The sequence below is a fragment of the Psammomys obesus genome, unplaced genomic scaffold (assembly GCF_907164565.1).
Source record: "Psammomys obesus unplaced genomic scaffold, mPsaObe1.curated_primary_1811, whole genome shotgun sequence".
Lineage (NCBI taxonomy): Eukaryota > Metazoa > Chordata > Mammalia > Rodentia > Muridae > Psammomys > Psammomys obesus.
In genome coordinates, this window is record NW_026590062.1 from 22,494,445 (window position 1) to 22,519,531 (window position 25,087).

Here is a 25,087-nt window from a genome sequence, read left to right on the forward strand (position 1 = left end):
CCAAGAGTTGAGTTAGGACCAGAAAGGGAACCTGCAGGATCCAAGGTCCTGGCTGGGAACTAGCCTGCTGCTACCTCAGCACCACGGGGCCCTGGACAAGTTAATTTCCCCAGTCTAGGCCTCAGGTTTGCCCACCCGCACAGTGAGGGTTTGGTTTTGGCTTCCCAAAGTGTCTTCCGGGGTAAATAGTCCAGGATTCTCTGGTTGTGCCCTCCCCAGCCTCCCCACCCTTCCCTCCACAGAAAGACCCTCCTGACCTTGGGCCCCAACCTTGTAAGAGCTGATGTTACTGTTCTTGCCACTATTCTGCTTACTGGCCTGTCCTTGACACTTCCACAATCGCTGCCCGGCCAGACTGCTGTCCATAACCTCAGGTTTGCTTGCTTGAGACAGAATCTCATTATGTACTTTGTAGCATTGGCTAGCCTTGAGATCCGCTTGCTTCAACCTCCCGATGCTGTGACTAAGGTATGTGTGCAAGAGTCTGTCTTCCCTTCTTTCTTTCTTTTCCTTCCTTCCTTCCTTCCTTCCTTCCTTCCTTCCTTCCTTCCTTCCTTCCTTCCTTTCTTTTTTTCTGGAGACAAGGTTTCTTTGTGTAGCCCTGACTGTCCTGGAACTTCCTCTGTATGCCAGGCTGCCTGCCTCTGCCTCTTGAGTGCTGGGACTAAAGGTGTGTGCCCCCCCCCCAGCTCCTTTCTTTTTCTTGCCTGGACCTCATGTAGCACAGGCTGGCCTGGAGAAACTAGAAGTCAATATGCAGCCCAAGATGTCCTTAGACTCATGATTCTACAGATGTCACCTCTTTCGTGCTGGGATTACGAAAGCACACCACATGTCCAGCTTGTTTTGTTTCTAGACAAGGTCTTACTGTATAGCCTTGGGCTTGAGATCCTCTTGCTTCAGTGTCCTGAATGCTGAGATACAGGCATGTATCGCCACTGTTGGGCATAATCTCAATTTTTAGCACAAAGCAGGACAATACATCCTTAATAGTATTAGCTGAGGAAGAACTGGCTCTACTAAGGGCCAATCGGGGAGGTCCAGGTGGCAGAAGGGGTCTGAGCTGAGTCCATTCAGCTGCCTCTTTGACTCTTTCAGGGGCCTTGCTATCACCGATAAGAAAGCATGATTTTTGCTGGGCCTGGCTGTCTCTGACAGAGGTAATCAGGGGCACCGACCTCTCCTCAGGCCTGCATAGAGCCCACAAAGAACTAAAGCTCAGAGTGGGCCTCATTGCTGGAAATGTAAAGTCAGTTTGTGATTGGTGGCTAAAGCAATCAATGAGCACTAGCTGACGGAGTCAGTGCGGCCATGAAGACTTCTCCTAGGGGAGCTGATCTTTCTCCCAAAGCAGCAGCAGGCATAGATGGCCAGAGCGGGTATGATCTAGCAGTCATCCCACTAAGCAGCCTTCACTTACAGACCAGCTCAGTCGAGGCAAACTGGACGCTGAGTTCTGGTTTATTTTGGACAAGGTCTCATGTCGCTGAGGCTGGCCTGGACTCCTGACCTAGTTGAAGTTCTGATTCACCGTCTGAGTGCTGGGATCATAGGTGTTTTTATGCAGTGCTGGGGTTCAAACCCAGGGCTTCATGCATACATGCTTCGAAAGCACTCTACTGACTGAGCATATCCCCAGCCCCATTTAAAAACAAACAAACAAACAAACAAACAACCAAACAACCAAAACTTAGACAGGGTCTCATGTAGCCTAGGCCGGCCTCAAATTCTCTGTGTAGCTAAAGATGACTTTACACTCCTGAAGCCTTCTGCCTCTGCATCCCAAGTGCTGGATTAGTGCCAGCTATGCTACGCTATGCCCAGCTGAGGCTGGTTGTTGTAAAGGTACTTTCATTCATAAAAGGCTTCCCCAGGGGAACCCTCAGCTCTCCACCCACCCTCAGCAGACAGGGAACACCTCACAGTCCCAGTCTGTACCAAGGTTTTCTCACTGAATTTCCTTCTAGGAGGCAAATGAAAAAGAATGTCTCTAGGATCTTCAAAGGCATCCTGTGCCAGGGTGGTCAGCTTGTCGAGTAAACAGAAGTATCAGGGAAGGGAGCCTTAGGGACAAATGCGTGCTAACTCGCAATCCAGGGCCACCATGGGCCCCTCCTTTAAGGCTGCTCTGCGCAGGGGAGGCAGCAAGGCCAGTCATGAAGGACTGCATACTGGGATCGAAACCAGCCAGAGCGCCGACTTGATGCAAGGAACAGGGTCAAGGAGAAAGATCAAGTCAGATATGAAGGAACCCACTCCCACCTTTTTTCCTCTTCAGTACAAGAGACTGAACCCAGGCCTCATGTGTGCTGGCACGCTGCTCTGGCACTGAGCTGCAATCCAGCCCCTCCCTCTGGCACTTCTAACACAATTCCATGAAGCTCAGTTAGGACTCAGTATGTAGCCAAAGTTGACCTTGAACTTCTTTTGAGAGAGACAGACAGGGTTTGGCTGTGTAGCCTTGGCTGTCCTGGACTTGCTTTGTACACCAGGCTGGCCTCAAACTCATAGGGATCCACCTGCCTCTACCTCCCAAGTGCTGGGATTACAGCACCAAGCCCAGCTGACCTTAAACTTTAAATTTTTTAACTAAAAAGATGGCTGTTTACCTCCACAACAGCCATGCCACCATCGCCATCACATTTTGTCATACATTGAACTTCTGCTCTGCCTGTCTCCACCTCCATGAGTGCCATGGTTATAGACATGAACCACCATGCCTGGTTTATCAGTTGTTTGTCTTAGTTGTCTTTGTTCTTTTCTTTTTAGAGACAGTTTCTCTGTGTATCCCTGGCTGTCCTGGACTTGCTTTGTAGACCAGCTGGCCTTGAACTCACAGAGATCTGCCTGCCTCCGCCTCCCTGGGTGCTTGCGCCACCACACCTGGTGAGTTGTCTTATAACCCAACGCTTCATGCATGCTAGGCAAACACTGGTGACTGAGCTACATTCCCAGACCCATGCAAAGCCATCTTGACTTCCCACTGTCTCACACTGGAACTGGGGTAGAATATCAGGAATGGAAATGGTCTGATTAGATAGCTGAACACCCTCAATATGTTTTTGTCCCCAGCCAATGAGGCCCAAACCAAGATGGTGGCTTCCTACCTAGTATGTCTTGAAGTCTCAGGTCCCCATCACTTTTCTCTGATCCCTTTTGAGACTACTGATCTCACCCCAGCCCAGGAAGAACCCCTTGAGCCAATTCAAGTTGATTATGGGAACTTAGCTAAGTCTCATCCTAAGTGGACCCCGATTCCCCACTGATAAAATGGGGGCTACTAGAACCTTAGTTGAGTTGGCCTAGAAAAGGATTAGCCCTATATGTCCCCTGACAGACTAAAAGGATCAGAGCAGGGGAAGAAGGCCTAGGGTCAAATGGAGAGGGCTCCCTGAAGCCCAGGATGGCAGAAGATGGGAATGAAGGTGCTGTCAGGGAGTCCTTGGAGAAGGTCTCATCCCTCCAGAAACTGCCAAGAAAAGGTCGCCATGATCCTGTCAGAGGCTGTGCTCATCCTCCACTTGGCTGGCCTCATTCTTCCTAGGGGTTGAGTGAAATCCAGGGCTTATGGACTTTCTTTCCTTCCTTCCTTCCTTCCTTTCTTCCTTCCTTCCTTCCTTCCTTCCTTTTTTTTTTCTCTCACATTGGGTGTATGTGTGTTTGTGTTTATGTGTGGAGGTGCATTTGTATGTGTGTGCATATGGAGGCCAGACATTATTCTTGGGTAATCATTCTCTAGGAGCCAGCCACCTTTTTAATTTTATTGTTAGCATTTATATGTCTTAAGTTACATTTGTGTGTGTGTGTGTGCGCGCACATGTAGAAGACAACCTGAGGTGGCTGGTTTTCTCTTTCTACTGTGTAAGCCCCAGGAATTGAACTCAGGCCACTAGGCTTGGTGGCAAGCAAGCACCTTTACTCACTGAGCTTTTTCGAGGAGCCAGGGCTGGTCACTTAAGCCAGGTTGGCTGATGAGCAAGCCCTAGAGATATTTCGGCTGCTGCCTTCCCAGATCTAGGATTAGAAGCACAAATTGCCATCTTTGGCTTTCTACTGTGGGTTCTGGGGCTTGAACTCAGGTCCTCATGTTTGTGAAGCCAGCACTATGTTATTTTCTTGGCTTTGCTACTGACATCTTCCCCTCCCCCCCCCAATATAGAAAAAATTTGAGGGTCAAGGAGAAAAACAGTTGAAGGATAGAGAAAGGGGATAAAGACAAGAAACCGTCTGGAGTGGTTTGCCTTTGTGTCCTCTGTGCACCTAGGACTGATGCCTGCTTGCCTCTGTCTCACTGTGTCTGCCCTTTATTGGGATCCAGGAAAACTTGAAGGGTGGAGCCCCCGAGTCCTCAGGCTGGAACCCTTCTCCCCTTTAGACACGCAACACCTTCCTCCCTTTTGAAGAACGATGTTGTCATCTCCCTCCCAGCAAGCATTGTTCAAGACAGAGTGTTCTGAGGAGTGAACTGTCCTGACCCTTCCTGGGATAAGTGTGGGAAAAGTATCTAACTCTTTCCTTTCCAAAGTTGAAGATGGAGGGTTGCCGAGACCTCACAATGGCTACTGGGTAGGAAAAAGGTGAGGAGATGGTCCCAAGGACCCACTCCTGCCTCTGCCACTTTCCATACAGCTAGTTGGGCACTGGAGCGGCAATCACAAAATCTCATGTGATATATACAATGCTCATTCTAGAGTCACTCTGGCCATTATCAACTGTCTCTTCTGGATTGTTCTGCACCAAGGGTTACCATTAAACTGCTCAAACTCAGAAACTCGGAAGCAGGAAGGACACTGGGGACGTGGCGGAGCCTCTAAGATTTTATACCATTCTGAATATCACCCTGGAGAGTCTTGGCCGGGTAAGTTCTCAGCGCCTCGCTCCTGCCCTGGCCTGCCCCAGACCCTCTGAGGTCACCCCATCATTACCTATAAGTCCCAGAGCTGTGATTCTCCATGGTGTTAATGCCCACTGGGGTCCCAGCCCCCGAAGCTTGCACCTCTGAGCTCCATTGTCCTGTTGTGAAAGGACTTGTCTAAGTCTAGAGTTCAGCCTGGTATAGTCAGCCCCCAAGGAGCAATGGGACTTAACTTTGAACTTGACCCTGAGCCAGAACTTCCTTCCAGATCTGGAGCCAAGAGGTTCTTCCAGGCCACCCTTCTAATGATTACAGTCTCGGTGGGGCCTGGAGGACTGGAGTCTGTGTGACCAAAGCCCCTAGCTAGAAGCTAGCTGGCAAGGAGGAAGGGTTCGGCAACCATTCCAAACAGTAGCAATCAAATTGGCCTCATTGCAAGCACCCAGTACAGGAAGAGACACAAGGTTGAATGTCAAACCACACACAATTGCATTCAGCCAATAAAATGATAATGAGGAAGAGTGGAGGAGGGCTTGGGGCTGGATCAGGAGGTGAAGAGGAAGAAGCAGAGGCAGGGGAGACGGGAAGGAGGGAAGATGAACCTGCAAAGTCATCAGAGGTTCGGGAGGGAGAGTGAAGGAAACCAAACCGTGAGCCAGGGGACAGATAGTTCAGTGGTGGCTGAGTTTGGAGAAAGTGCAAATAAAAGGTTAGTTAAAGAAAGAGAGAAAAGAGAAAATAAAAATCAAACCAACTTAGAGCTAAGTGGAGGGGAGAGGAGAGAGAGAGACTGAGTTCAGACTAAGCAGGTTGGCCAGACTTCTCTGAGATGAGCGGTAGAGAGCGGGCACACAGCTGGCATCCCAGCTTCTCACAAGTCGGGGCATGGATGCGACCGTCTCTGCACAGGGAATGTGGGACAGTGGCGACTCCCAAATGGAGCCCTGCCCTGAGCCAGCAGAGGAGGAAACAGCCTGTCCTATGGCTTTTGGGTGCCACCCTCAGGGACAGAAAGGCCACTTGTCAGCCACCCCTGGTAGATTCATTATTTATCTATTTCTTTATTTACAAATCTTTAACCACAGGCTCCAGTAGCCACGCTTTCCTTAATTCTTTACATGGCAAACTCCCCAGAGGGCATGCATGCAGCAGCTAATGAATGCAGAAACCACAGGGTAGATAGAAAATGGGCAGGTAGCTTAGGGAAGAAGCCCAAGTCAGGAGGAGAGAGATGGAAAGGAAAAACAGGCAGAGAGGGAGGGAGGGAGGGAGGGAACAGAAAGGTCAAACAAGAGGGAGGCTGTTTAAGTGAGGCCAGTGGGAAGGATGGAGAGGGTGGAAGAGGACCTGCATGTTTAAAAGGAAAATCAACCACGAGTTCAACTTGAAAGACGGATCTTGCCTCTCAGATCAGATGATCATTTTGTTTATCTGCTTTTTGAGACAGAGACTCACACAGCTCAGGCTAGCCTTGAACTTAATAGGATGTTGAGGCTGACCTCAAATACACGATTCTCCTGCATCTACCGCTCAGATGCAGGGATTCCAAGTGTACACAGCCATGCTGGATTTCACCTGGTCCTAGAGAAAAAATCCAAGGCATTGTGCACACTAGGCAAATACTGCCAACTCAGCTCCATCCATATGTCTTGCTTTTTTTCTATAGTGCTACGGGCTGAATGCAGGACCTTGCACACAGTAGGCCAGCGCTCTGCTGCTGAGCTACATCCCAAGCTCTCCTTTTGCTTTTACTTTTGATTTTTTTTTTCTTTCTCAGACTATGTTACCAAGAGTGACCTTGGCTGGCCTTGATCTTGTGATCCTCTTTTGTCAGCCTTCCAAGTGCTAGGATTACAAGTGGACATCACCAGGCCTGGTTGTATTTTTCAGATGGAGTATCTATATACATACACACACACACACACACACGCACACACACGCACACACACACACTATTATTATTATTTGAATAGAGATACCCAATGGCTTGTCACCAAACTAGAACAGTGTTTTTCTCTAGTCTACAATGCCTAGTTTGGAAAACTTTCAGACCCCTCCAGGCTTTCTTTTTTCTGAGACAGGGTTTCTCTGTGTAGCCCTGGCTGTCCCAGAACTCGCTCTGTAGACCAGGCTGGCCTCGAACTCAGAGCTCTGCCTGCCTCTGTCTCTGAGGTGGGGCCTGATACTGGCTTCTCCTGCCCTTCCACAGCACTGTTATTAACACAGGACAAGTCCCTTCCTGTGTGGTGCCTAGCTTCTTGCAAGGTCCCCTGTGGACACAAATACCAGTGTTACTCATTTAAAATGAGATGATTCCAGTGTGTTCCCTGGGGTTAACAAGAGGGCTTAACTGCCCCTTCTTACTCAGCAGGTGTTGTGATATGGCTGCTATTTTTTACTTGCAGTTGTGTTTCCTTTTAAATTCTGATCACAAGAGAAGAAAATATATAAAGATATGGGTATGACTAACGTAGACTTGAAATTCAAACACCAGCTCTGCATTAGAAGAAAGGCTTCCACAGTAACAGACACAAAAGCAAAGTTCTAGAACACAGAAGAGAGAAAAAAGAAAAAAAAAAAAAACCCAAAACAAATCCATAAAGATAGCTTGCATTTCATTACATTACAAAAACTTTTTAAAATAAATAAAAAGGAAACACAAACAAAAACCAAAATAATAGGAAAAAAATTACATAAACTCCCCCACCCTCAGCTAAACAAGATATGGAATTATAGTATTACCACGTTTCAAATGGGAGGCTAAAAAACAAACAAAGACATAGGCGGGGTTAAAAAAATGTTGAGCTTCTCTCTTTTCCCCCCCCCCCATTTCTTTCTCTCTCTTTTTCTTCAAGATAGTGTCTTAAATTCCTACCCCCAGTATTTATGCCCACAGACAATTTCTTTTTTGAAATAGTAAAGGCTATTGACACCCCAGCCCTCCCCCATCTCACCTTTCTGGGTACCAAGAACTAGTCTTTTTAACACCACCCCCAAACCCCCATCAGAGGTGTTTTGTTTTCTTTTTCGTTTTTTGTTAAAGAGAGGATCGTGTAGGTTGGAGACCCAGGTTGTTCAAAGTCTCAGATTGTGCAGGATGCAAGGGTGAGAGAGAGGATTCAGAGCTGCGCTTGGTGATAGCTTTTGTGATAAGAGTAAACAGTGTTCTTGGAAAACTCCTTGGCCTTGTGAAAATGGAGTCCTGTTCTGGGACAGGAGCTACAAAGTGTTTCCTAGACCTACTGCTGGCTGCCACACAAGCCATCTAGTTACTGTTGCCATTTTGTCAGTACTTGCCCAGGGCTGGCTGCTGTAGCCATTTTGTTTACAGGACCCTTGGGATGGACAGTGTACATGGAAGGAAGTTACTCAGATTTCCAAGACCCCACAGAAGGGAACAGAAATGGAACAGGGCCTACTTTCAGCCCTGGTTTGGAAAAACAAAAAAGTCTGTGTTTTGGGGTCTCAAAGGAGACTTTGCAAGAAGATCTTGCAAGAAGCTAGGCACCACACAGATGGGGAACTGTGCTGGTAGGTCTTGGTGCCCAGGAAGTTTGGGAATGGCCACTCTTCTTTTTAGGTTAGCACATCAATTCCAGCCCCCGCGGGCTGCTGTAAGATATCCATTTGTCCCCTCTCCCATTCCCCAGACAGATCCAAGAGACACCAGCGTCCTTCTGAACTGTGGCCTAACCACAGCCCCAGGCACTAGGCCAAGAACCTGGTAGTCTTTCCAGACAGGACAGTCTAGAGGCAGGTTCTTCCATAGACATTCTGAGAACGAAAGCTCTGCGCCTGCCTCCCTTCACCTTCCTCCCTGACACCACAGGAGGAAGAGGACTCCAGGAACGGAAGGGAGTGAAAGAAAACAACCGAAAAAATAAAAACTCAAAAGGAAACTGACAAGTAGGGGTTTCGTGTTGGCTGCTGGGACCTGAGGTCTGAGGAGGGGCAGGTCCCTACTGGGATGAGGCCTCTTGAGCACACCCAGTGGCCCTGTCAGCTCTGCGGCACTCCCTCACTGAGAGATCTCAACCTCGCGCTCTGACTGACAGACAGACCGATCTCGTGTTCATCTCCTACGACGCCCTCACCTGCCTGCAGGTCTGGAGGGAATTCTGTCCCTCTGAGGCTGGGTGGGGACGCCCTGGCGGCAGTAGGAATGTTGTCTCAGTAATGACAAGCCTGCGGAGTGAGGCTGCCAGGTTCGAGATACGGTCCAAGCGCTGGGGCCAAGTACCAAAGAAGCACACTGCAGGGTCCCGAGAGAGATGGGAAGGACTAACGGAAGGGGTTAAGGGAGGGAAAGACTCAGTGAGGGGGTAAGGGCGTTGGTATCGCTCTGGAGTTTGAGTCACTTCTCTCTGGTTCCTGACTACGGTGTTTACAGGTAGTTACAGTTGGCAAGAAACCTCCGTTCACCCCCAGCGGCGGCGTACCCCAGCTATCCCTAAAGGTCAGACCTCCTCTGACCGTCACTCTGCCAAGTGCCCACCCCCCTCACCAGACCACCACGCCCAGGTGGGAACAGCAGCCAACCGACATCCAACCGAGCAATCCAGGCGACTCCTGGCACCCGACGCCCCTTGGGGAGGGCAGGTCGGAAGGCTGGGAAAGGAGAGAGCATCTGTGGGGTCTCCCAGCGACCCATCGCGGCCCCGCCCCTCCGGCTACCCGGCCCCACCCTGCGCGGCCCGCGCGAGCGGCGCGGCGACCCCTCCGCAAAGCCAAGCCTACGTACATCGGGCGGGCTGTGCGCCGAACCGGGGCGGCCCCCGTGCGTTCCGCTTCGCTGCTTGCTGCCTCCGTTCTGCTGGGGCGACCCCCATCCGCTGCCGCCCGAGGCGGAGGGCGACCGGCTCCCGCTGGATCGCTGGCTGCCCGTCTTCCGCCCGTCGTCGCGATGTTTGGGGCTCAGCCTGGGGGAGCGGAGGGATGCGGGGAGCCGGCGTGGGACGCCCCCTCTGCAGGCGACCTGGTTCCCGACTCGCGCTTTCACGACGAGAGCAACCCGAGCGAGCCCGCCCTGCCCTGCCTCGACTTCCCATTTATGCTCTTTCTCCAGGCGGACACCAGTTTGCTTGAACTGAGGCGCACAGGCGCAGCACCTCAGCCCTTAGGGACGCAACATTGTCTTCGCCCCCCACCCCCACCTTGAGTTTATATATATATATATATATATATATATATATATATATATATATATATATATATATATTTTTTTTTTTTTTTTTTTTGAGACAGGGTCTCCTGCAGCTCAGGTTGGCTTTCAACTCCACATCTAGTCTAGAATGACCTTGAATTTCTGATTCCCCCCATCTCTAAAGTGCTGGGATTGCAGAGGTGGATTATGCAGCCCCGGGGGCCAGCCCGGAGTTTCCCTTCTGAGTGAGCCCAGGGTCAGCCTACCTGCTGGGAGATCCGGAGTCGCTGTCGTGGGAGGACACCGAGGGGCTGTGGGAACTGGCGCTGCTGTGGTGGTGAGACCTTCGGCCTGGAGACTCGGTGTGAGGCCTGGTGTGGGCAAGGGGAGGGCCGGAAGGGGAAGCCTTATTTGCCGTGACCATGGTGCAGCCGGGCCTGACCTCAGGGATTTAGTGTAGGTAACTGAGTCGGGTCCCTGTGGGGTCAGCCCCAGCCCCAGCACCTATAAAAATCACCAGCATGGGGCTGGGGCTGGGGCTGGGGTCTCCAAAGTCACCTCTGAGAGTTAGGGGAAAGCGCCATTGCCTGGAGATAGCCCCAACTTCCAAAGGCCGGCTCATCTCTCACCTAGTCTTCTTGGGATGGAGAGGCGTGGGTGAAAGGGTCAGAGGGCAGAAAGGAGGCATGGGTGGCAAGGGGCCTACAAGTGGCCACTGCTCACAGGGCTTCCCCTGAAAACTTGTCCGTCTAGCAGCTACCCTTTTTGGCTTTAAGTAGATTGAAGAGGTTGGTGCTGGGGAGCCACAGGCCAGGTTTGGGGAGGGGAGACCGGAGGGCGGGCTTACCTCTTGCGCTCTTTGTTTTTCTCTTTCCTTTTGCCCTTGAGGCTTTGAGATCTGCAGGAAGCAGAGACTGAATCTGAGTACAGCAAGCTGGCCCAAGAGTGACAGTGGCGTGTTGGCGCCCCGCCGAGCTCAGACGCGCAACTCCGGTTTGCTCTTCGCTTAGGCCTGAACCTCCCTGGCTGAGAGGGACCAGCCCATCTCACTCCACAGGGTACAGCCAGGTTTCGTGAAGAAGGGCGTGTAGGCATGTGGTGCCGGGGTACAGGAAAGCAGGAGTTCTGCCACGAGCCATGCCGTCTGTCACCTTCTGTCTTCAATATAAACATTGTATAATCCCGCATTATATACCCCCCCTCCGATGCCACCAAATCCTGAACAAATATAACAAACACCTAATGTACTTCCTCCAAGGGGAAAACGACGAAAGGACTCGGGGAGGAGGGCACAGCTTGCTTTGGGCTTCAGTTTCATCAGGAAGCTGATGAAGCAGTAATGGCTCAGGTCTTGTCCTGGTCAAAGGGGCTGTACATAGGATGGTGGCCACTAGGGGGCAGCAGAGGTACACGCTCCCCATCTATCTTGGGAGGGAAGGACGGAGGGAGGACAGAACTGGGAAATTGGGAAAAACAGAAAGGATAGAATGGGGGAGTTGTTTAGGCTTTTCTAAACAAAAGGCTTTTGGTAAATTCCACCGAGGGAAGGGCCTGGAGACTGCACCTGCTCAGGGCTGCGGGAGGGTGCAACTGGCTTATATCTTTAAATCCCTCCTAGTTACTGCCTGGGTCCCCCTTTCCTCCAGTCACCCCTGAGGCCAGCACCATGGCCTGACAGTCAGGCCTGCACAGGCTAGCAACCTGTAGGCCAGAAATTCCACCTTAGCCACAGCCTGGCCACCCTGTCTTCTACCCCGAGCCACCCCAGGTCACAGACATGCTTTGGCCTGCGATGCCCCTTTCCCTGCCACTCAGGGTCCTGTCGCTTCCGTCTTCAAAGAGGGCACCTCCGGACACCACTCTCCGGACACAGGACTTGCAGTTCTTTCTGGAAGTTCTTGAGGCTTTTCATGGGAGCTGACTGGAGTCAGGCAAAGGCTAAAAGCAGTTCTCAGCTTACCTGTCTTCCAGCCCCATTTGCATCAGTGAAAGAGTCTTTGGAGTGGAGGACGGGCCAGCCTGGACTCGGGGACCCCCCCTTCTGGGCTTTGCTCCCTAAGGGAGACCGGCAACCTCTGTGTACCGCCCAGGAAGGCACAGCTCACCTGTACCGTCTCTTCCTTCGGGACCCAGATTCAGACCTGTGGGGTGATAAAGCCTCTCTGGGAACGGCCACCAAGGAGCACCGTCCACCTGGAGCCCAGGGACCGAGGCAGGCCGTGGGGGCGGGAGTGGGTGGAGAGGGCAAAGTACCTATCTCGACGGTGCTTCTTCACAGCCTTCTTCTTCTTGCGGAGGGGAGAGGTGCTCCCACAGCTGTGGACACAGGGGTGGGCACTAGTGAGCTGGGGGTGGAGGGGAGAGGATGGGCATGGCTGAAGGGGCGTGGGGCACAGAAGCTGGGAAGGGGCCCCAAGCTACAAAGCCTGAAGCCCCTTGTATAGAACGATCTAAAGCAATGGGTCAGTGTTGAGACTCCTAAACTTGCTGCCATTGCCTGTCCCTTCAGTCACCTTTTTCCTTTCATGTGTGTGTGTGTCTGTGTGTGTGTGTCTGTGTATGTGTCTGTGTGCGTGTCAGTGTGTGTGTGTGTTCCAGGGGTCACACTTAGGCCCTTATGCTTTCCAGGCACGCACGCAGCGATATCTTCATATCCTTTATGTGGTTTGCTTGGTTTTTAAATTTTGTTTGTTTGTTTGGGGAAAGGTCTTGCCATGTAGCCCAGGCTAGCCTTACACTCAAGTGTTGGGTCACAAGAATGTGCCCCCAATCATGTTTAGGGGAAGGGAAATGGCTTTCTTGGGTCTTGTTTTCTTACCATGCTGGAGATAGAACCCAGGGCCTTGCATTAAGTGAACTCACCAAGGCTGAACTATCTCCAGCCCTTGGGATTTCTGGGCTGGGTATACAAACACTGGCACCAGAGAGCCCAACCCCTGAGGTGCCAGGCCTTGTCTCTGGAAGTGGCCTTGGGTTCTTTCCAACCCACAGGTGCCCCCGCCCTGGCCCCAGCCCCACTCCCTTTCCTGTCCCCTCCATCACTGACCTGCATTCTGACTCTAGTCTCCGCTTTTTGCTGATGCCAGAGAGAAAGGACAGACACAAGAACCGGTTAGCTAGTGGTCCCAGCGTGTGCCTCAGGGAGGGGACACAAATGTCGGGGGGGGGGTTGTAGTTGAGGCCCGGCAATGGCTCCCTTCTCAGGAACACACACAATTGGGATGGTGTTTCCTGAACCCTGGGAGGATAGGACTACCTAGTGGGAGCGGGAGTGGGGCGGGGCTAAACGAGTGGGCGGGACTAAGGTGGAGGGGGTTCCGCTGCAAGACAGAGAGGGGGCGGGTTTAAATTCGCAGATCCCAAGAGTAGCCTCTGTGTCCCAAGTGTGCCCAAGATGGGCAGCCCAAGGCCCCTCCCGTCTCTCTCCCTAGGGACATGCGGCGCTCTCACCGGCTCCTCCGATGACTGCCTTTCTTTTTCTTCTTCTTCTTGGGAGGGGGCGAGACGGAGCTGCTGGACCAGTGCTTGGTCCTGGGCGAGAAGGGGCAGCAGGGACGGTGAGGGAGGCGGCCCCGCGTTGCCCTCCCCTCCGCCGTGGCGGCCGCTCACCTGTACCCCCGGTGCCCGCGGTAGCAGGCGACCGGGCAGTCGCAATCCACAGGGCCGTCGTCCTCATCGAAGGGCGGGTACTCCAGGCCCGGCTCCAAGCCCTCCATCCGCCGCGGGGTCTCTGCCACACTACGGAGAGACACAGACGCTGCCCAGCCGCCTTCGAGGGTGGCCTTCCCGCTGCTGCAGCCTGGGCACGTTGCTTTGGCCCAGCCTGATGCCCCGGCTTGTCTGCGGCTGGGGAGAGGGGCCTGTGCTTGCAGACCAGGGGGCCAACAGCAGCCCTGGAGGGTCTGAGGAAGATCTGAGGAACCCAAACTCTGAAAACAGTGCTTTGCAAAAGAGAAAGAAAACCCAAGCCTGTAACTCAGGCCTATTACATCAACTATTAGGAATGCTGAGGCAGAAAGCTTTCAAGTTGAAGGCCTGTGTGATCAACCTAGGTAAGAATGAGTGAGTGAGTGAGTGAGTGAGTGAGTGAGTGAGTGAGTGAGTGAGTGAATGAGTGAGTGAGCGAGCGAATAGGGCTGCAGCTTCGAGGTAGAGTACTTGCATAAAATTACCCAGGGACGGGCTTCGGTCTCAGCGTATACCACCGGCCTATAGAGAGTCCCTAGGTTCCATTCCAGGTAACACGCGCGCACACACCAAAACAAAACAAAACCAAAAGCTCGGGAACGCAGGGTTGGCAAGGTGCTTGCCTAGCGCTCATGAGGCCCTGGATCCCATCTGCAGCATCTGCTGGGATGGTAGGGCACACCTATAAATCCAGCGCTTGGGAGGTTAGCGGAAGGATCAGGAGTTCAAGGCCATTCTCTGATGCTTAAGAGAGTTTGAGGCCGCCTGGGTTACAAGAGAGCCTGTCTCAAACAGCAACAAAACAGTAAGATCCTTCCCATTCACTGAACCTCTCCTTACTCCTCCCCGTTGTCCTGTCCTGGGGGCCCTACTGACCCCCCTTTCCCTTAGTTGATTCCCTACTCTTTCAAAGGCCCCTCCCCCATCACTGACACCTGCCTTTCCAGATCCCTGAGTGCCCCCATTTTCCTGCTCCTTCCCTCCCTCCCTCTTTTCCTTCAGCCTTGGCCTCAGCCTCTGAAATATTCATAGCCTCTCACCCTCCCTCCCCTCGGAAGCCTCCAGAGGCCTTCAGCACTTCAAGCTCCAGCTGCCGGCTGTCTTCATCAATCACCGCTGTTGCCTGAGGGGGAGGGTTGGGGCCTCAGCTCTCTGCCACCCCAGCTCTGTATCCATCCCCATACCTCCCAGAATCTCAGAACTCTCCACTCAGCAGGAGCCAGCCATTTCCGGTCCTTACTCCTAGCCCTCCCCTGACAGTGCCCCCAGCCCGAGGCATCCTCTGCTGCAGACGCACCGGCTTTATTAATGTCCTGTCCTCAGGGACTTCACACAAGTCCTTAGAACTAGGCCTCTGTCCCTTGGCCACTGTGTGATCTAGGACCTGATTAGGCCCCTCTCTGAGCCTCTTCTTCAACATAAGAATTCTTAAATAAATAAATAACTAGGCTGTTTTACTTAAAACATATTTTTAAGACCATTTACTTATTTGCTTGTGTGCGGGAGTGGGGCTCACACACGCCACTGTCAGTGTGGAGGTCAGAACGCAGGTTGTTTTCACATCTCTACTTTTCCCCTGTGCACTGGGGATCAAACTCAGATTGTTGGACTTAGCCGCAAGCTCTCTTACTCCATGCCGTCTTGGAAGCCCTGGGTTTCTTTCTGTCTTTTTATGTCTTGTTTGCTTGCTTGCTTGCTTTTTTTCTTTCCAATTTAACAAGCTACAAATGACTTTCCAGAGACCTGGCTCCACAGTGCCTGGCTGCAGGGGGGTGGCCCCTTTCTCCTAATCTTCTATGCTGGAGGAGAAGACCTCTCTCTCTTTCTCTCTGCCACCCACACACATAGTTCATCCTTTCCTATACAGAGGAGGGAGGCCAGCACAATGGGGTACCAGCTTTGGATTATCAAGACAGTTTTAAATCCTAAAATAAGTGTGCCAGCTGACCCTCAGGGACCTTATCTATACAAGAAAAGAGAATCCCTGTCTTTGAGCAGAGGATTAAGTAAGAGTCTCCCTCTGAAGCTCCCAACATAGAGGCCTGGTCTGTGACAGGGGCATTACCAGGCAGTGATTACTTGGCAGGGGGCATCTTCTGGCTTACGCATCACAGAGGCCCCTTCCTGGAAGGGATGTGGGAGCTGCACATAAAGAAAGGAGGGAAGGGAGCCTGGCTGTGGTGACAGGGCTAAAGAAAGACTTTACAGCAGCCATGGTGGCACGCATTTATAATCCTGGCACTCAGGAAGAGGAGGCAGGAGGATCATAAGCTTGAGATCATCTGGGCTACATAGCAAGTTCAGGGTGAGCCTGAACCTAGCTACAGAAACCCTACCTCAATAACTAGCTAGCTAGCTAACTAACGGCTGACAAATGGCTCAGTGGGTAAAGGCATTTGCTTCCAAGCCTAAGGACCTGAGTTCAGTCCCCGGAACCCACATGGTGAAAGGAGAGAACTGACTCCTGAAAATTGTCCTTGAACCTCCACACACATGCTGTGATATATGTATTTTCTACTCCCCTCCCATTGTCTTTCTATCTTTCAAAAGAAATAAAAAGTAAGAAACAAAATGGCCAGGCTCAGGGGATAGCCTACTGAACAACCTTAGGACTTGAGTTTGGATTCCTGGCACCCACATAAAAAGCCAGGTATGGCAGCACACACACAACCCCAGAGGTAGGAGTTGGAGACAGGAAGAGCCCTGGGGCTCCGGCTGGTCTAACTGAAGTGCTGAGTACCAGGTACAGAGAAACACTGTCACGTAAAAGTCAGGTAGAGCCAAGAGAGCCGTGGAGGAACACGTCTTTAATCCCAGCACTGGGGAAGCAGAGGTGGGGGGAATCTCTGAGTTCGAGGCCAGCCTGGTCTACAGAGCAGCTTCCGGGACAGCCAGGGCTACACAGAGAAACCCTGTCTCGAAAAAACAAAAAATAGAGGAGGAAGAGGAGGGCATCCCATTGTCCTCTGCTTCTGAATGCACACACATGTACAAGGTGACACGACACATGCGGGTGAGTGCATCTGCTTGCATACACGAGTGCACACACATGTACAAGGTGATATAACAGCACATATACACAAAAGCAAAAACCCCAGGGCTGGAGAGACAGCTCGGTGATGAAGAATGTATGCTGCTCTCGCAGAGGACCAGAGTTCGGTTTTCAGCACCACGTCAAGGGTCAAGGGACTGTTAATGACCTCTAACTTCAACTCCAAGGCCATCTGCCCTCTTCCGTCCTTGGCAGGTACTTGCACACACCCACATATCCACACATATCTACACATAAGTTCATCTGTGAGGTTGTTCATTTGAAATAATCACTAACTAAATTCTTCTTCGTTTAAAAGGCAAAAGCCCTGGGCTGGAGAGATGGCTCAGAGGTGAAGAGCACTGGCCGCTCTTCCAAAGGTCCTGAGTTCAGTTCCCAGCAACCACATGGTGGTGCCCTCTTCCGGCCTGCAGCCAGAACACTGTATACATAATAAATAAATAAATACCTCCTTTTTAAAAAAGAAAAAAAGACAAAAGTTAAATAAATCTTAAAAAATAAAAATAAAAAAGACAAGAGTTTAAGGGCTGGGTCTGTGGGTCAGTGTCAGAGGCTTTTCTATCCCCCGTGAGGCCCAGGTCTTGATTCGAGGCACTGCACAGGCAGTTTCAAGCCACCAAGTCTCCACCTCATGTAAAATTGGAAGACTGATTTTATATTTTCAAAAGAAGGAGCCATGTGTGGTGGCGCAGGCCTCTAATCCCAGCACATGGAAGGCAGAGGCAAGTGGATCTCTGTGAGTTCAAAGTCTTTTTACAAAGTGAGATCCTAGACAGCAAGAGCTGCATAAAAAGATCCTGTCTCAAAAACAAACAAAAAGATAAAGGAGAAACGTAACCTATCAATGATGGGGTGTGCTAAACCTGAGGTCAGTCTCAAGGCGGATCCAAAGGGGAGGGAGCTCAGCTCTTATCCTCAGTACTCAGGAGACAGGAAGGGTGGTCACAAATTCACGGCCTACTTGGGCTCCAGAATGAGTTCAAGACCAGCTCTGGAAATTTAGAGGAAACTCTCAAACTAAAAAGTAAAAAGATGGCACTGAGCAGTGGCGGCACACGCCTTTAATCCCGGCACTGGGGAGGCAGCGGCAGGTGGATCCCTGTGAGTTCGAGGCTTGGTCTACAGATCAAGTTCCAAGATAGCCAGAGCTGCTACACAGAGAAACTGCCTCAAAACAAAAACAAACAAACAAATGGCTGGGGGTGTGGCTCAGGGGTAGAGCACCTGCCTAGAATCCACCAATGAGGGGCTAGGGTGTGGCTCAGTGGTAGAGCATCTGCCTAGAATCCACCAATGAGGGGCTAGGGTGTGGCTCAGTGGTAGAGCACCTGCCTAGAATCCACCAATGAGGGGCTGGGGTGTGGCTCAGTGGTAGAGCCCCTGCCTAGAATCTCCCAGTGAGGGGCTGGGGTGTGGCTCAGTGGTAGAGCCCCTGCCTAGAATCCCCCAGTGAGGGGCTGGGGTGTGGCTCAGTGGTAAAATTGTTCCTTAGCGTGAGGCCCTAAAATCAAACCCTAACACTGAAAAACAATAACTATGATCCAACTTGCAAACACCAGGCTGGACCTGACTGCCTTGGAGCCACCACGCAGATATTGGGAGTTTTTTTGGGGGGTGATAGATAGACTAATAAGCTCATTCGCCTCCACAGAACCAAGCACCCACCCCACCCTTTCATTCAAACCTGTCTGCTCGGCCTCATCCTGAGGCGGTGGCTTCCTCCCAGCTGCCCTTGTCTCCCTCCGTGGATGTGCCCTTGTTCTGCATCTATCACCTCCCACTCAGCTCTCCAGCCACACACATTCCTGATGTGTAAAACACAGTCTTTAGCGAAACTGTAAAATGTAAGGATATCACAAGTAGCTTGTGGGTGAGCTGGTGGGAGGAGAGAGTGTCCTGTTGATACAGACCCAAATGTGATGAAGGTTATTATAAAATCAAGTTGCTCCCTTTGGGCAATGCCTAATGCAGGCCCTTTCTGGTCTTTGTCACTGCCCGGGTAGGCTGGCCACTGACACCCTTCATGCACCCCTTGCTCCCTGCTTCTCCCCCTTTCTCTATTCCTTTTCCCTCTGATGGCTCCGTCTCCAGGGTACCTTCCTCTATAACGTCCAACTTTATTTGAAGAAGTTTATTTCATGTGTGTGATTGTTTTGTCTGCGTAAGTATATGTGCACCATGCCTGTAGAGGCCAGAAGAGGGCGTTGGACAACCCTTCCCCAGAACTGGAGTTATGAGTGGTCATGAGCCAGCATGTGGGTGCTGGAGCCGAATCCTGGTTCTTTGCAAGAGTAAGCAGGCTCTGAGCCATCTCTCCAGCCTCAGGCTTTAGAGGCGGACCCTGTCACTGAAGCTGGAGCTCAGCAGAGGGCCTAGACTAGCTGGTCAGCAAGGCCCTGGGGTCCACGTGTTTCTACCACCTTAGCTTGCAAAGGCATGCTGGCACACAGCTTTTATGTGCTGAGAATCCAAATGTAGCTCCTCCCACCTTTGAAGCAAGCCTTTGACCCACCCAGCCATCACCCCGGCCCTATTTATTATCACCCACCACTTTTAAGTTTTTCCTCTTTGGGTTGCTATGGCCTCATGTTCTGGACACCAGACTGACTTAACCCTTTTTCCCCTTAAATCCATGTTTGTTACGCAGTCGATGGTATAGAGATAGGGGAAAGGGTGGGGGGATAGGGGAAAGGATATGGGAGGTTGGGAGTGTCTTCATGCCACAGAGGTGACCAACACAGTTGGCTATGAAGTAAAAGGGAATACTGAAGCCAGATGCAGTGACACTTGCTTGTGATTCCAGCATTTGGGGGAGGGGGAAGGCAGGAGGATCAGGAGTTGAAGGTCAGCACATTGGAGGCCAGGCTAGGCTACATGAAACTCATTCTCAAAGAAATGGAGGGGGCGATGGGAAGATGGCTCAGTTGGTAAACCGCTTCCTGTGCAAGCATGAGGACCTGGGTTCAATGCCAGCACCCATGTGAAAAGCTGGGTGGAGGGGTTTGCTCATGTCATTCGAGCATTAAGGGAGAGAGCCGGGAGGGTCTTTGAAATGTGCTGGCCAAGCAGTCTAGCCTAATGGTGAGCTCCTGGCGAGGGAGAGAATCTGTCTTTAAAAAGAAGGTAAACAGAAATTGAGGAAGATATCCTGTGTTGATCTCTGGCCCCTACACTATGTACACACACACACACACACACACACACACACACACACACAAATGCATTCACACATACAAGATTGCCTCTTACTGGCTATTCTTCATATCAACTTTTTATTTATTTATTTTTCCCAACTTTTTAAAAAAGAGACTTTTGGGGGTAATTTTTACTAAACTTATTTATTTATTTAGACTGTGTGTGTGTGTGTGTGTGTGAGCGTGTGTGAGCGTGTGCATGCATGCCTGTGTGTGGCATGTTACAATGTGCCTATAGAAATCAGAGGATGACTTGCTGGATTTTATCCTCTTTATCCACTATGTGGGTCCCAAGGCTCCAAGTCATATCATCAGGCTTAATATCAAACACCTTTACCCAAGGAGCCATTTCGATGGCTGCTGTGCCATCCATCGCCAACCAGAGTTAAGTAACTCTGGTTACTTAACTGGCTTTGTTTTCCATTAGCCAGGAACATATTGGTTCAACCAACAGATGAGTGAGCTGGGGTCATGGTAGTTTCTGCACAAACGATCTCCTCTTTCTGCCCATCCCGGGTCATCAGGCCACCTGGCCTTACACCGGCCTTGGATGTGATAGAAGTGGGGGTGAACCGGGCCTGCATTTCTTCCTTCCGTGCTTCACAGTGCAGGGCAAACCCTGATCTATGTCTACAATGGCAATTGCTGGTGTGGGGGCCAGACAGCCTTTCCAGCACTTTCCATGTACTTATCTCATTTAATCATCGAGTATTCAGAACAAGCCTTTGACATGGGGACCAGCATTAAAAGTCCTATCTCACAGATAAAAGGATGCGGTTCAGAGAGGCCACACCACCTCTAAAATTAGACATGTTGAGAAAATGACTAGACTTTGTTCCCAGTGTGTTAGAAAGTAGCTGTAAATACTGCCTCTGTAAGCCTGCTTTCCCAAATGCTTCGCTATATTGTATAACCATGAAACTTTCTTTGTTTTTGTTTTATTTTGTTTTTGAAACAGAGTGCCTGGCTGGTGAGAGGCTCAAAAAACGTACTTGCTGCCAAGTAGATGATCTGAGCTCAATCCCTGGTGCCCAAATGGAGAGCTGAGAGAATTGATTTGTCCTCCATGTGCATGCCATGGTGCGCGCACACACACACACACGTACACACACACACACAGAGAGAGAGAGAGACAGAGAGTCAGAGACACACACACACAGAAACAAAAAATCAAACTATGACTAGGTAGGCTATTGGGAGGTGGGGCCAGTTGGAGGAAGTTGGGTCATTGTGGGACATGCCTTTGATGGACATGTCCTCTCATCCTTCTCCCTTCCTGTCTCCTGGCAGTTTCTGGACTCCATGACGTATGTCACCTATCCCACAACGAATTAAGCCTCTGATACCATTATCAAAACAGTCCGAGTTGTCTGTGTCAGGTACTTTGACCACAGGGCTGGAAAGGAAAAACACTGTGTTCCCACTCCAGCGACCCATCTTCTAAAGGGAAACGCCTCCAAACAATGTTCCGCTTTCTGTCAAAAGCCTTCTCCTGGCTTCTGACTTCTGTAGGGCATTTCTACACGCGGCAGCAGTATAGTATTCTGACGGCAGTCTGAAGAGAGGATTGTCACAAGGAGCAACCACTCACACCAGACAGTTAACACAAGGGCAAAGAGGAACTGCTTTCTAGGGGTGATCCTACCTTCATTGTGAAGCCAGCGAGAACTCTTTTTTTTTTTTCGAGAACTCTTAATGACCCCCCAAAGGCTCACTGCATGGAGCCCCTTCAGTCTAAGTTTGCCTTCATTGTTTAAATTTTTTAAAATTAGACTTATTTTATTTTATGTGTGAGTGTCTTGCCTGCCTGTTTCTATGTGAGCTATATGCATGCTTGGTGCCCGCAGAGGTCAGAAAAGGTCATCAGATGCCCTGAACTGGACTTAGAGATGGCTATGAGCCATCATGTGGGTGCCAGGATTGAACCTGAGTCCTCTGGAAGAGCAAGTGCTCCTAATCGCTGAGCCAGCTCTCTAACTCACCTTCTCTTGTTTAACCATAGAGCCTCTAGATTTGGGGGTAGAAATAGATTTTTGTGGTAGAGAACTTACCTACCATGCCCCCAAAACACTAGTCAATAATCTGTGGAAGGTCAAGACTGGAGGCCAGGGCATAAATACAGGGTCTTGGGGGATTTATAGTCTGGAGGAGACCCCACCGTTGGCAGGCAGAGACATCCAGGAAGAAGGGAATAAGTCAAGGACAGTTGAGCATATGGTATTGTTGGCAGTCCTGTAGGGGATGGCGGTGGCTACCTACCAGTGATGTGTATTTGCTGCGAGTCAGGTGTAATCCTCACACTTTCATTCACTTATGTGTTTCTCTCGCTGGGAATGGAAACCAGAGCCTCCTTCATGATACACAAGAGATTCCTAGCTGAGACACACACCTTCAGAGCTTTACGGGGGTGGGGAGGTGGATTCTAGCTAAGCCCTCTACATACAGCCCTTCACTGGGGATTCTAGGCAAGTGCTCTACCACTGGGCTAGCCTCCAGGCCTAAGAAGCCTACGAGGTGGGCATCATTATATTCATCTTAAATATAAAGGCGTGAAGAGCCAGAGAAGGCGAGGCTCTGCTTCAGTCACACAGCTGGGGCGGTGGTCCAGCAGGGGGCCAGAGGTCAACACGTCCACCTGGGACTTAGAGATTCTGACAGACGCATGGACAGATGTGAAAACCGGCTCAGCCACCAGCTCCGTAGGAAAGCATGTGGCCAGAAAGTGGCAAGCCCTTCCTCCCCTTGAGCTGTGTGCCTCAGGCCCCAGGACGGCAAGCTTGAATTCAGCACCACGGACAGCCTCCCGGCCTTCAGGCTGTCGAGCACATCTTGGCGTAGTTGCTGCAGTTCTGTTATCAAAGCCTTTAGAGCTGTTTTATGTGTGAGTGTGTGTGGTGCGTGTGCGCACGGGGTGCGTTGTACATGTGTGGGCGGGTGTTGGTGCCTGCGTGCACGGGCACGGTGGTAGAAGGAGGACAACAGGGTCTTGCTCTATCACTCTGTCTTGTTTCCTTGAGTCAGGGTCTCTCATTGAACCTGAAGCGAAGCTGACAGCCAGCAGGCCCCAGAGAACCTCATGTCTCTGCAGCCCACAGCACTGATCTTCTGATTCTGCTACCTCTTGCCTCCCCAGTGCTGGGACTATAAGCATGCACCATCACACCCAGTGTTGTTAATGCCATTATAGACACCTTGATTCAACTCCCTCACTACATGAAGGATGAAACTGAAGTTGTGCAAAAATTGAGGGGGCTACAGTGTCTTAGGGAACACAAGTAAAACCAGTAACGACCCCGTTCTCAGGCAGGGATGAAAGCCAAGTGAACTGAACACATTTGTCTAGCATCGTGGTGGTGCACACTTGCAGGCCCAGCGGGGTGGAGGTAGTAGGATCACAGGCTTGAATTCAGGCGGGAAGGATGACTTAGTGGCTAAGAGCACTTGCTGTTCTTGCACTGAGCCTGAGTTTGGTTCCTAGCATTCACGCCAAATGGCTCACTATCACTTGCAACTCCAGTTTTAGGGGCTCTGACACTCCCTTCTTGCTTCTGTGGTATCTGCACATGTTCATTCATGCATGTGCATGCTCGCTCTCTCTCTTGCTCTCTCTCTCTCTCTCCATAGGGTCTCACTCGATACTGGACTATCCTGGAACTCACTAGGTAGACCACTCTGGCCTTGCCTGCATCTGACCCCTGAGTTCTGGGATTAAAGGCAATGTGCTACTATTCCCACCTGTTAAAAAATAGAAATAAAAATAAACTTAATAAAAGAAGTTTAAGATCATTCTCAACTACATAGCAAATTCCAGGCTATCTTAAGATACATGTCACACACACTCTGTTCTTTTCTTTATTCTCTTTTTTCTCAGACCTATATACAGGGTCTCTCTGTATAGCTCTGGCTGCCCTGGAAGTTTCTCTGTAGATCAGACTGGCCTTGAACTCACAGAGATCCTCCTGCCCCTGCCTCCCAAACGCCAGAATCAAAGCTGTGCACCACCATCACCCTGTATCAGAAACCATTTAAAATATTTGCTATTTTTATTCATGTGTATATGTGTGTGCATGTATGTATGTCTGTCTGTCTGTATGCCAAATGTGTGCAGGTGCCTGAGACTAGAAGAGAGCTTTGGCTGTCCCAAAATTGGAGTTACAGACAGTGTGAGCAACTCAACAAGGAGCTGCCAACAGAACTCTGATCCACAAGAGCAGTTCTGGCTCTCAACTGATGAGCCGTCTCCAAGCCTCTGACGGCTGCCTTTTTTGGTGACCCAGTGTGTTTCACTAGTATCGCCTACAGGACCACAAGTGAGGAGTTATTTACAGAATAACGTAACAGTGGCTGCACCACTCACGATAATGCCCCTCCCCCCCCACAGGCCAGCAAGATGAATCTGTGGGTAAAACACGCGTCTGCCAGCTCTGCTGACTTGAGCTCAGTCTGTGGCACCCATGTGGTGGAAACAGCTCCCAGGAGTTGTCCTCTGACCTCCACATGCACATCCTGGCATGCATGTACGCTCTTACATGCCTGCACACGCACACACAAGTAAACACATGTTAAAACAAAAAAGTCTCTCTCTTCCCTAGCAACTATTAACTCTTCACAGAGTCTTGGAGAGGGTTTTCTTTTTTTGAGACAGGTTCTTTTTATATATTCCAGGCTGGTCTTGAACTCACTATGAAGCATGATAATCCTCATGTCCTAGAACTTAGAATCATTGATTAGGTTTTTGTGGAACAAAAGTGGACAGAAGTTTAGGGCCTCGGAAGGTGTCTGCTCCTGAGTTGGTCCCACTGCTGAGAGAAGACCAGGAGACTTCTCCAGCTCCTTGCATAGCTTCAGTGCTGGGTAAGGAATGGACCATTAGCAAGGGGCGCCCTCTGAAAGTGTCCAGTAGGATTTTTCTGAGTCCATTGTCAGGCACCAGGCTGAGCTACTCTTTGCCATCTCTGATTCAGCCTGCTCCCTCTTCTACATATTGTTTTCTCCCGTGCTGGGGTTTGAACTTAGAGCCTTTTGCATGCTAGGCCAGGCTCTAATGCTGAGCTCCAGCCTCACACTGGAGGGTTCAAGGCAAACTCTATCACCAAGCCACACCCCAGCCCCTCACTGGGGCATTCTAGGCAGGTGCTCTAACACTGAGCTGCACC

The 25,087-nt window shown here is 50.7% G+C and overlaps 1 protein-coding gene across 1 annotated transcript in view; it reads right to left on the reverse strand.

The window, feature by feature from the left end:
• Srrm3 (serine/arginine repetitive matrix 3) overlaps positions 1-25,087 on the reverse strand; it is a 63,639-nt gene that overhangs the window by 6,292 nt on the left and 32,260 nt on the right. The window contains exons 4-12 of the mRNA XM_055606043.1: positions 13,608-13,736; positions 13,449-13,529; positions 13,045-13,074; positions 12,252-12,314; positions 12,104-12,139; positions 10,846-10,896; positions 10,265-10,369; positions 9,597-9,774; positions 9,360-9,463 (exon numbers count right to left, since the gene is read on the reverse strand). Of these exons, the coding sequence (XP_055462018.1) occupies positions 9,360-9,463; positions 9,597-9,774; positions 10,265-10,369; positions 10,846-10,896; positions 12,104-12,139; positions 12,252-12,314; positions 13,045-13,074; positions 13,449-13,529; positions 13,608-13,736 (777 nt within the window). The remainder of the gene's footprint in view (positions 1-9,359; positions 9,464-9,596; positions 9,775-10,264; positions 10,370-10,845; positions 10,897-12,103; positions 12,140-12,251; positions 12,315-13,044; positions 13,075-13,448; positions 13,530-13,607; positions 13,737-25,087) is intronic.